At 39.8% G+C, this 12,464-nt stretch overlaps 1 protein-coding gene across 2 annotated transcripts; it reads right to left on the bottom strand.

Annotated features, from left to right (window-relative positions):
- Window positions 1–7,251: 7,251 nt before the first annotated feature.
- On the bottom strand, window positions 7,252–12,095 carry MRPS17 (mitochondrial ribosomal protein S17). Of its 2 annotated transcripts, none has more exons than XM_075198075.1 (3): window positions 11,999–12,095; window positions 9,644–9,789; window positions 7,252–7,620 (listed from the first exon to the last, which is right to left on the bottom strand). In XM_075198075.1, the coding sequence occupies exons 2-3, from the start codon at window positions 9,764–9,766 to the stop codon at window positions 7,327–7,329; spliced, it is 417 nt and encodes a 138-aa protein (XP_075054176.1). In that variant the 5' UTR covers window positions 9,767–9,789; window positions 11,999–12,095; the 3' UTR covers window positions 7,252–7,326. The 2 variants fall into 2 exon arrangements, with proteins under 2 accessions (XP_075054176.1, XP_075054177.1); XM_075198076.1 differs by lacking the exon at window positions 11,999–12,095 and adding an exon at window positions 11,692–11,985.
- Window positions 12,096–12,464: the final 369 nt, after the last annotated feature.

The following is a 12,464-nucleotide window of genomic DNA, read 5'->3' as shown; positions in this document are numbered from 1 at the left end:
ATGCTCTGAAAACGTATGGCTTCTTGGCTGAAACCCTGACGGGGGTAGCTGCTCTTTACAACTCTCCCACCGCTAGGGTATTGGTCAATGGATCGCTATCCGACCCCCTCTCCATTTCCAATGGGACGAGACAGGGATGCCCCCTATCACCCGTAATTTCTGCATTGGTTATAGAGCCTTTGGCAGCAATGATTAGGCAGTCGGCTTTGATAACGGATGTGACGGTAGGACCCCGGAATGTAAGGTCTCCCTCTTTGCAGACGACATACTTCTTTCTCTCACAAATCCCAGAGACTCTCTACCCGCTCAATACAGGCTCATAGATGACTATGGTCTTCTCTCAGGCTATAAAATTAATTTTTCTAAATCTGAGGCCATGCTTCTCCACGGTCCCCCTTCCGTGCCAGCCTACAGGCCAATTTTGTTTTACGCTGACAGCCAAACAAGATCAAGTACCTTGGTGTCTTTATCACCTTTTCTTATGACCGACTATACCGAGAAAACTTTCCTTCCCTTCTAATTAGAATCAAAAGGACTTAGAAATATGGAGGAGCTATATCATATCATGGCTGGGGAGGATCATTACTGTTAAGATGAACTTGATCCCTAAACTTCTCTACCCATTTCAGACTCTCCCGGTGAAGGTGCCGGACCTTGTGTTTCGGGACTTGCGTTCTTCTTTCCCCAAATTTGTCTGGCGTGGTAAGCCCCCTATAATCTCATTAGCAGTACTTAAGCACCCCAGGGCTCGAGGAGGAAGAGTCTTTCTTTCCAGATGTTAAACTCTATTTACTGGCAGCCAATTTGACCCAGGTTGTGGTTACTTATGTCTCATACTGGACTATAGCGTGGGTGGATTTGGAAACCCATTTCGCAGGAGTGCCTTCCTTGGCATCCCTCTGGGGCCTCCCCAGACTAGACAGGCCAGGCCACCGGGGGCCTCCACGCTCCAATCTCTCAAATTTAGTTTGTCCCTATGGGACTCGTGCCGGCTCAAGCACAAACTATCCTCCCTTATTTCCCCTCTAACCCCCTCTCTGGAGCAACCCACATTTCCCCCCTGGGGGTCAGTTGCGGCAATTTAAACACTGGATATGCGCAGAGATACGCATGGTCTCGGACCTGGTGGTCAACGGAGCTTGGTCCTCTTTGTCAGATCTTCATCACAAGTTTGAACCCTTCCGTACGCTTTTCTTTGAGTATTTCCAAGTCCGTCACTTCGCTATGTCGTTGCCCGCCTCTGACACTCTCAGGCCCCTCATTTTCTTTGAGCACGTTTGTATTCCCCACTTACCAAAGGGATGATTTTGAAGATTTATAATTGGCTTTTAGAGATCAATGGGAGAAATTTGGGACCCCCCCCAGACGAGTCTTGTTGGGAGGAGATCAGGGAGGGGATTGCCAAGTGCTCAATATCCACACTTATTAAAGACACTGCATACAAACTATACTATAGGTGGTACTATACCCCAGATAGGTTATCTAGAATGTTCCCCACTGCCACTCCGAGCTGTTGGCAGGAATGTGGCCAGAGAGGCACGATGCTACATATATAGTGGATCTGCCCCCATATAATCCCTTTTGGAACATGGTCCTTGTTTTTATTAACTCCATATCTGAAGAACAGATCACTAAGGATCCCTGGTCGTTTCTTCTCTCTCGCCCTATTCCTGATGAGAGTGCCCCATCCAACAAGCTGATCTCTCACATACTGGCTGCTGCCAAATCCCTAATATCAAAACAATGGAAAGACCCTAACCCTCCCTCCATGCAGGCTCTACGGAATTACATCTGGCATATTGCAAGCATGGAGAGTATTACATGCTACCTTCACGATAAATCATACAACTTTGACAAGGTTTGGGCCCCGTGGTATCTACATGAAAGCCGTAGCTTCTTACCCTCTTTTGCTTCCCTACCCTCTAATGGCACATAGATTCTGGGCCTTCTCCGGATCCACCAGGCTGGGTGTTGTGCACCATCGGTAAGAGTCCCGTTTGTGTTGACCTTTGTTTTTTTAAGGTCATTAATCCTTGGACATGCTGCTCATATTTTTCATTACTAATAGTTATGGTGATTTACGTGCCTCTCCTTCTCCACCCCCCATCCCTGATCTTTTTCTCTTCTCCCCCCGTTGGTAAAATTAAAATAAGAGACATCTCGTTGACTTATAATCTTCTATCTTAATTATGGTTTGTATTTTTATGCTGTTTCCTCTTGTAATAAATAGGTGAAACGCTCCTGCCCCACAGCTTCATTAACCAGGACTACCCAACAGCAAAACTGGGACTATCCAGGCCCTAGCTTGATAAGCTTGACCACAGCAAGGAGATTCATCACTTATCTGTTCGCACTCCTACCCAAGAGAAGATCCAAGCCCAGGCCAAACACACGAGTCATAAGGATAGGCAGTGGGAAGTCAATACCTCTATTTCGTATGCCCTTCGCCAAAAAGTAGCAGGGGTGCCCCCACATTTCGGACACACGGAACCGTTCCTAGACCCCATCAGGAGCAGCCTGTGTGGGGAGTAGCGTAGCCGACGTAGCATATACAGCTGCACTTGGCTCTATCTAGTACAAGAGGTTGCTTTCCTAGCACTACAAAGGTCGCCTTTTTAACCACGTAGACACACCGAACCTGCCTATTTTGGTGTCAACAGTCTATATATTGACTACATCCGTCTAGTTATGACTCTGCTTTCCAGTATACACAAGGTGCAGAAGTTTCTAATTGAAAGAAAAGGTCAAGACCTTGTTTCGACTACTTCCGTGAAATCTTTTGCTGGGTAAAAAAAAATGTGGATCCCCAATAAATAGGGAACATATCCCCTTTATTGCATAAAAAAATCCTGTCCCCAAAATTAAATCTCATTTTGCATGTGAGTGCATAGCTAGGCATAGTCAAAGCTTGCACGCAGCAAGTAACATTTCATTACTCGCAGATCCTGCAATCAGTAGATGCTAAATTTCCCCTCACATGCAGACTCTGCTGTCTTGTCTTGCAAATCCATTTGCATTCCTGTATAAATAGGTGTATTTAAACAAAAATAAACAGATATCAGAAAACAGCATTGGCCCACTTTCATATATACCCTTGTTAGGGTTCAGACAAAGCGCTACGGGAATTTGCTGGCGCTATATAAATGTTGATAATGATGACAATGTTTACAAATCCAAAGTGTTTGTTTCTCATCATCTTGTGCCAAATTCTACAAATTAGTAATGATTAACCTTGAGCACATCTGCTGGCAGCCAATAGGCCTCTATTTACTGTACACTTATTTTATGAAATCTTTTGATGTGAATAATAGTTATTGTTCATATGTGTGCAACTGCGTAAAGATAAAACTCCTGTCATGTCCAGGATCACCGAGAATGAGAATTGTCTGTCAAGAGCTTCTGTTAGGTCAAGGGGCAGCATGGTGGCGTAGTGGTTAGCACTTCTGCCTCACAGCACTGGGGTCATGAGTTCAATTCCTGACCATGGCCTTATCTGTGAGGAGTTTGTATGTTCTCCCCGTGTTTGCGTGGGTTTCCTCCCACACTCCAAAAAACATACTGGTAGGTTAATTGGCTGTTAACAAATTGACCCTAGTCTGTGTGTGCCTCTCTCTGTCTGTCTGTGTGTGTGTGTATATTAGGGAATTTAGACTGTAAGCCCCAATGGGGCAGGGACTGATGTGAGTGAGTTCTCTGTACAGCGCTGCGGAATTAGTGGCGCTATATAAATAAATGATGATGATGAAGAAATGAGGGGTGTTTGATGGCGTGGTTGGTCCTAATTCATCATGCAAAAATCCTGGGGAATGAAATAAGATATCTGCTTTTAGAGATGTCCCTCTGACAAGTTAGTAAGGCTCTTTACCTCTGTGTGGTTCCAGGACCCATACCAATAGACTACTTCACAGGGTCCCCAGTATTCTTTAGCCCTCCACTCTATTAGTTTTCATATTTTCAGATGTAATTACAATAGGTCATGTGGAGGGAGACACATAAAATAATCCCTCTAGAGTAAAATCTAACTTTTGTATGAAAATTATAACTTGCAGAGTTGGGAAAAGTACCAAATCTCATAGTACAATAGTTGGCAGGACTAATAATTCCCACTGATGCAAAGAGACAATGCAATTTTCAAAGGACTCTGGTGTGACATAGCTTCTATCTTGCGTTTATCCAAACACAATCCACTCCCCAAATTGTATTAAAATTGTGCTCCTTTCTGCCTTTCTTTTGTTTACTTGCAGCCCATGTTTTCTTAGATCATAGCTATAATATTATTATAAAGATATTTGGCCCAATTCAAGACGGAATTAAACTTGCACAAGTTACGTTCTGTAAAAAAAATAAAAATACAGAACTTCAGCATAGTTCCATCCATATTCAAATCCAAGCGAATCTCAAAATGCTTTTCTATTTGAATCTGTGTGTAAAGTACAATAATGCCTCTTGTACTCTGCCTAAACGGAACTTGCCATATTTTAAGAGACAGATCAGGGTGCAGTATACGCACAAACATATGTGCAATATAAGGTAACATCAAAACGCTTTCAACAAAAATGTATATTAGAAAATAAATGAACAACTCTAAACTCTAATCATTAATAAAAATATTGTTAGTTCCAAAAAATTATATTTTTTTCCATTAGACACATAAATCAAGATGTTCTTAATGCATACGGTACATACCGTGCATTTTTATGGTCTATCTTACGTACATATACATATTCGGTACTAGCTAATGTGTAAGCTTTCATTCTGACTGCTGCAAAGTCTTGTGTGGTCTTACAAATAAATGATTTACATGCAGCATATGATGGCTTGAAGTTTTTTTTGGGTTGCCCACTTTTGCCATCATGTCATACAGCCAAGACTAGCTTTAGCAAAATGCTCGAGATTTATAGTATGTCACAGATAAAACCTTCTCAGACAAGTTTGGAACACTACAAAGCTACAATTAAATTTTCATTTGTGAGCAGTTACTTTTTCAGTACTTGCCTCCATGAAGCTCTGAATAAACATTGAGTACCCAAAAGTGAGTGTTCCAGGAGTGGTTTATTCACTATAAACTACTCCTGGAACAATTGCTTAAAATGACCCATTACCTTTCCCATTATTTCAGTAAGGCTACCTCTATAGCGCTACACAAGTTGAGCAGGAAATCTGTCCCCTACAGTGGTGAGCTCTATAAAGACCAAGACAATCTTCTGTTGGTGAAATCCCATCTCAGCAATGGACTGTGACATGCTCTCGATAGGAGTCTAAGTCAGGGAAATCAATTAGCTTGCGACCATTCCGGAGAGACTTTGCGGTGCATATTTTTAGAGATATATCTGCTCATTTTCTTCTCACACCCCATTGAGATGCGAGAAAAAATAAGCGAATAATTCTACTATAGTAACGGTAAAAGTGTGCAACCTAATTGAATCTGCCCCTAAAACGCTCCATAACTATGCTCATTGTTTCAGTAAAGATCAACCTCATACATTCAAATTATATTAGGTAGCAAGTCGAACCATTTAAATCTATGGAGAACAATGCATTTAAAAGCCACTCAAAGCACCATCAAACATTATTTATACAAGATACTTTGTGTTCCAAAAATAATACACGTGGATTACATCTCATCTAGCCAAAATAGCGAGATCAATCGTTACAAGGTGCAAGGGATGCTTTTGAGCTTGTCGTGCCAAATCTATCAATCTACGTAAAACTACTAACGCACCAGGCAATCACTCACCCTGTATGTTATATATAATTAAATTATAAAATTCCAACAATTACTTAGGTGGTGATCCCCTACCATGTATAGCTCATAGAAATTGACAAAAGAAAAAGAAAAAAAAGCATGGAATGTAAATAGTGCCACTCTTAGAGTGGTAGAGTAATATTTTAAAATAAAATACGTTATTGGACACATATTAAAATGATCCCTAAATGGCCAAAGAGCCACCAGTAGCGAAATATTAAAAACAAAAATGAACAGTGACAAAAGTGCTAAATGGGTGATAGACTTGTTCCTTTCCACTAGGAAGGGGACAAGCCTTTGACTTTGTTCAATCTCCATACAAAGGCTGATATGTGTATAGAGCCGTCTGAATCTGGTGCAGTGTATTTCTCTATGGCTTTGTTCTCTTGCACCTAGTTAATTTTCAGATATAATATTCATTTGTCTGTCCAATTTTAAATAGCTATTGTTATATTGTATCAATTAGGACATTAAAAGAGATTATATAATCTTTATTGAGAGATTAACAATTTAGGATCTCATAATAATTTACTATTGTGATAATTGACTCACAACTAAAATATATATTTTAAAATATTACTCTACCACTCTAAGAGTGCCCCTATTTACATACTGTATATACTCGAGTATAAGCCTACTTTTTCAGCACATTTTTTATGCTGGAAAAAGCCCCTCTCGGCTTATACGCGAGTGAGTGCCTGTTCTCCGGTCCCTCAGCTCTTATCTTCCGCAGTGGAAGTTAAGGGCTGAAGAAAATCCCTTCCTACCAGGCACAGAGGATAGTAAACACAGGGGGACATATCCAGAGCTAATCGTCAATGAGAAAGAGATGCAAGATGTGTGTACTGTTCTAAAGACAGCCTAGTAGGATAAGGGGGCACAGTACCTAGGTTGAGCAGTTTATCTAGTAATTATTAATAACAAACATATCCTCTCCAATATTTTCCAAATTGTGGCATCTGCTATCCCATGTAAACGCTATATACACTATATATGCACAATATATACACCTTACTAATATGGTTGCTGATTTTTTGGTACATGTGGAGACATTTTGGGAGCCTGAGTTTATTAAAAGAAGCAAGTCATTTCCCACCCTAGGCTTATACTCGAGTCAATAAGTTTTCCCAGTTTTTTGTGGTAAAAATAGGTGCCTCGGCTTATATTCGGGTCGACTTATACTCGAGTATATACGGTACCATGCTTTCTTTCTCTTTTGTCAATTTCTATGGTCAGAGGTGAATAGTGCAGCACTAGTATATAGATCTACAATATTAAACCATTACAATTAGAAAGGGATTACTTTCTGTGTATCTAGATTCTCTAACATTACATGGCACATCATCCCTATCTGATGGGGGGCTGATTAATATTGTAATGTTTAACCAACAAAGGAAGGAAACTGATAACCTTTAGGTTAAATATGAAACCAATTATACAATTATATCACACTGTTGTGGGTGACTACTTACTGCAATCATAATAAACTCATGGATTAAACAGTAGAAAAAACAAAACACTTTTATTACTTGTATCTCAGGTTACATATAAATTACACAAAGTTTTCCTATTGTAGGTCTTCAAGAATCAATCTTCTTCTCTTCACTTGTCCCCGCTGAAATATTGAGACTCTGAAGCTGTTCATGAAGGTCGTTCACATTAACGTCCTCCAAACTTTCTAGAAATTTGCTGCCCGCACACAGCTTCCCCGTCAGGGGGTCGACCACTCTGCCCACTTTGAAAATGATTTCAGACAGTTCATGTTTGACATTCTTGCTCCTTCTTTCAGGCAAAGCTTTCAGCAGCACAATATCTCCTACTGTGCACTGCTGCTCAGCATCATGAGCAAAATAGGTCTTCCTCTTGTTGTAATACTAGACCAGAAGAATAAAAAACAACATTTACTGTATTGTACCTAATAGCAGGAGTCGTACCATGCTGCATCATAAGGGAGGTGGGAAATCATAATGACCCCATAAACCTTTGTTGTGAAGATCCAGTGATCTCAGACACCTATTCTAATATGTTTCAGTTATCTCATTTATAGGGGCATATTCAATTGTCAGCGGAAACGCCAAAAATCTCATGCTCCGCGCACTATTACCATTATTACGGTAATAGTGCGCGGAAAAAACATTATTACGGTAGTTTTCTCGCTGGATTTCAGCTCGCAGCTCCCTGAGCTGAAATACAACTAACTACTACCGGAATAACAGTAGTAGTTTTACCAACGCGACAATTGAATATGCCCCATAGAAATACCAAATAATGTAAAAATAGCTTTCCATTATAAGTTTCAAAAATAAATACATTCTTCACAAATCGGATTTATGGATAAAGGGAGCCACCCTTCTGGAGCTTGGAACAACATTTAACATTTCAGCGCTGCTTGTCATCACACATGACATAAGAATGAGACTGTAGCCTTCAACAACTGTTTCTTGCCAAACAGTACACTGCTCAGGGCGGAAGACGTGGTCACTGAAGGCTGTGATAAAAAGCTAATTTCCCTTCATTTGGTGATGCCAAATAGCGCATTTTCCTTCTACGGTTACGTTAATATTTGCAATTGTGTGCACACCAGCAGATCTGGATGCAGTAACATGTAATAGTCACAGCTAGGGATATACTTGCGATTGGTTTAGAAAGGGCATCTGTCACATTTCCTGCCATAGCAAATAGAAATGGTTGGCTACCAAAATTACATATATTCTACATACACATTTGTCCTTATTCATGGTGATTAACATGTGAATTAAATAGTCAGTAAAAAAAAAAGCATCTTAATATTTATTCACATAATTTAAGAAAGCTGTAAATGGGTTTTTGAAATTTGGTGGTAGCATTGTCAACTTTAAAGTACAAATCTCCCATTAATTATTTGATGCCAACATTCATTTAAGATCACTGCTGCATTTAACAGTGATGGTCTCATATAGGATGTGTTTGTGGGTTGAGTCCAACCCCACCTCCATGTCCGCTTCCAGGCCTGGTGTTGTGGGTGACCTGGAGGCCACCATGTGACAGAGCTACAGCTGCGCTAGTGTATGATGGTATGAACTATGTTTCTGTTATTACCAGAAGGTTGAGAGGAAGAGATTGTGTATGGAGCTAAGTTTGTTATAAACAAAACGCGCACTCAGTAGGACACATTCAAATAATTTTGAAAGTGATAGAAGACAGGATATAGTGTTTTTAATTAGAATATGTGTGGGAGATGTTGGAAGTGGTCCTGACTACATCTCCAGCTACAAGAAGAAGGAGAGAGATAAAGAGTTTGATTGTAAGATTTTCCCTCTAAAATATAAGCTCTCATGGGCAGGAACCCCTACCTATTATCTCATGTCTGTCTACTATCCTTCTTCCTCATATGTCCTGGTCATATCTTTTGCAATTTTCTGTGCGAGTCCCTACAGGTTTTTACTCACACATTTATGCTACTCATGTTTAACTGTTCAAAGTATTTGTGGTTTTGCTGACTGTTTTAGTTATGTCTTATTGGTTTGTACAATTGACCACAGCTAGAGATTCTATGGCACCATACATTTAATATTTATTTGGTGACATTGATGATATTATAGCTAAAAAATGAAGATAGGAAAAAAGTTCATGAGTATTAATTAGAGGGGAGTGGAATAGTGAGGGGGCAAAATGGATAACGGGATGTAAAGCATGCATGGAAGGATCATTATTGTTGGGCATTGCGGTTGTATTCCGACCACACAGAGCAATATAGTGTCACTTGCCTGATATTGGCTGCAATAATACAAAGTGTGACCAGCATTACAATGACACTGCGGTGCATAACACAGGGTAAGATCTGAGGTGTGTGCATTCACAATTAGCACATTCAACCTACTGGCAGGATGGGAGCTCCATAAGGAAAGAATGACTCACCTTTAACAAGTAGGAATCCAGCACCATTCTTGTCACTCTGACTTTTGCAGTTTTTTTCATCTTTGTCCCTATGACTTTTCCCACGATCCAGTTGGCATGCATAGTGACACGTACACCCGACATGGTAATGAGCTGATCACGTGCACCTAGAATAAAAAGAAAACCCTCATCATTAATTAAATATTTTCAAATAACAAAACACATTGTAATCAACCTATCACGTAAGCTATTTGCTCCCCAAATCATTATATATTAGTTATAACCTTTACCCTGCTTTCTCCCTCGCCCTTACTGGTTACCCTTTCCTAATAGTAGTGGTAATCTATGTAAACGATAGAGGACACATAAGATTTCCCAACATTCTTATAGTATAATAATGGCTCCTTTTAATTGCTTCTCTGCCTTATGGCTAAAAAGTGACGTGTAGTTACTCCCCTATTTTCGTTTGCACCATCGCTTCTTTGCTAGACAGGGCGATTTTTAAACTATCAGCCAAAAGCACTGATATATATTTCTCATTTCACTTTCCGGCCCAGGCTTTCGGGAGAAAGGAGTGAAGGGTTCATTACCTAGGATCCTATTTAATTTCAGCATGTAGACAAATAACACAAACCAAGTTTGTGGTTTTATGTGGACAACTGATCCACTTTAATGTCATCAACATTTCCTGACAAATCTGGAAAACAAAATTGGCTACACAATGTTCCTTTGTAAGAGAACATGATCTTGTAGACGAGGCCCGCGGTACGGACTAGTAACCGTATGTCCACACAGATGATAACTATTTCACAAGGTTTGTAAAAATGTATCTATATTTTCATATATCTGTGTTTGGTTTTTTTAAGGTCTGGAGAGTGAACGTTTGGAGTAATATATTGTTTTGTAGATTGATGTTATGTTTTATTCATATGTATTTTGGAGAGAAGTGCAAGAAGTACAATATAACTTTCTCAAATACACTGTAACTTTGGTTTGCAATGCTAGATTGCCAAGTACATACTGATTGCAAGCTGCAAATATCCACCAGGATTAGTCTCTTATTTGGTAAAACAAACTGGAACAAACATTATGCGGCGTAACTGGGGAGTTCAGTTATTTCCAGTGGCCTCCTTTTAGCCATTGTCTACTCAGTGATTACTGAGTATGTTGGTGCTATATATAAATAAGATAATAATTATAAATATTGCCATTTTACTTTGGCAAACTACATTAAAAGTTAATTCTACACTAACAATTAGTTTCTATGTCATTTTATAATAAAGTGCTGCTTCATATACTGTATATGAGCCGATTTATGAAGCTGAAAAAAAGAGAAAATGTTAAACTGGGTTTCTCCAATGAAAACCTTCCCATGTTTTGCCCATTTAACAGGTACTGCCACAATCCTCCTTCTGCTACTGATATCGCAGGATGGCGATAGCATAATATATTACATGAAAAAATCCTCTATGAATTATGTAAATAAAGCAGGTTTTCAACGTTAACATTTTAAAATATTTTTTTAATCTATTTTTATTTTCTTCCAGTTCCACTGCACATGTGTGAACCAGCCAGCTGGGTCATACATGAGTAGACGGGCCCAGCAAAGTGTTAGTTAACAATTACTGCTCCCAGGCAGTGTCACTGAGAAGCAGGAGCGGGCTGGGACGCTTGATGCGGACGCCTGTGCGCCCCCCGGGCTGAAATCTGCCAGCCCGCGCCTGCCGATTAGTACGGACTCAGCAATATTTTAATGGTAAATCACGGCCATAGGAGGTTTTATATAGCTGTCACAAGAAGCAATAGAAAACCAGCCTTTTCACCATTTATTAGTAAATAGACCCAATAAATAGGCTATGTACTGGTAACATAAAATTGTGTGTGTTTGAAAGGTAAACAATTTAGACTGTAAGCTCTACTGGGACAAGGACTGATGTGGACAATTAAACATTCTCTGTAAAGTACTGCATAATATACACCAGCACTGTATGAAGATTGATAATATTGTAATGAATTTAGCAAAATAAATTACATATGAACCTTGCACGAACAACTAGATGTGTATTTACCTTTAAATATATTAGTGATCTTTTATATACATATAAATATCAAATCAATTCAGTGGGATAATTCCAGGCGCATAACTAGATGACTGTTCTAGAGCAACATGCTGTACATCTCATCTACAACAATAATAGTAATCAGGTGAGATCTGGATGAAGTGAAGGTTTGGGAAGCAGCTGCTCATGACATTGTGAAGGACACCCTGCAGGAAGCACGGGCAGTATAGTGCAACAGCGTACAATCAGCACCGCACACAGCTTCCAGTACTAACATGTGCACACTGATCTGCCATTCTCACACTATACTACTCACCTCTAGTACTCCACTCCCCGCACCCTTCACCTCTGTCGCCAATATGACGTCCACATGAAGTGTATTATTAACTCGCTTCGTGCTGGACTCATCTGCAATCGTCTCTCCTCAGAGCGCCACCTGCTGGCCATGTTATGTTACGCACATAGGGAGCAGACGTGTGTATATGACATAGGATTTATGACGGGGATGAACAATTTCTAATGTAAAAACAGTTATTATTAAAAGCTGAACGTCTAGTTAATTTTATTTTGGACAATCATTAAATTGGTAAACAAGAAAATCACCAATGAGATTTGATAGTTATTTGTTTTTACAACTGTAATTCCATGAATTTTCGTCAGGAATAGGAGCAATGGCCCCTTTGTAAGGCAGAGCACCATAACTGTTCCTTGTCAGCAAACACTGGGGTCTATGCATCAATAAGATGCAGTACAGCTAAATATGCATCGCTGCACATCGCAGT

The sequence above is a fragment of the Mixophyes fleayi genome, chromosome 2 (genome assembly GCF_038048845.1).
Source record: "Mixophyes fleayi isolate aMixFle1 chromosome 2, aMixFle1.hap1, whole genome shotgun sequence".
NCBI lineage: Eukaryota > Metazoa > Chordata > Amphibia > Anura > Limnodynastidae > Mixophyes > Mixophyes fleayi.
Note: the sequence above shows the minus strand (reverse complement) of the source record. Positions and strands in the feature narration are given on the sequence as shown.

Excerpts from the sequence above, each read along its gene's own strand:
- MRPS17 (XM_075198075.1), bottom strand. The coding sequence starts at position 9,766 with ATGTCGGGTGTACGTGTCACTATGCATGCCAACTGGATCGTGGGAAAA. Across the intron at positions 7,621-9,643 it reads TGGATTCCTACTTGTTAAAG|TATTACAACAAGAGGAAGAC; the intron begins GTGAGTCATTCT and ends CTTCTGGTCTAG.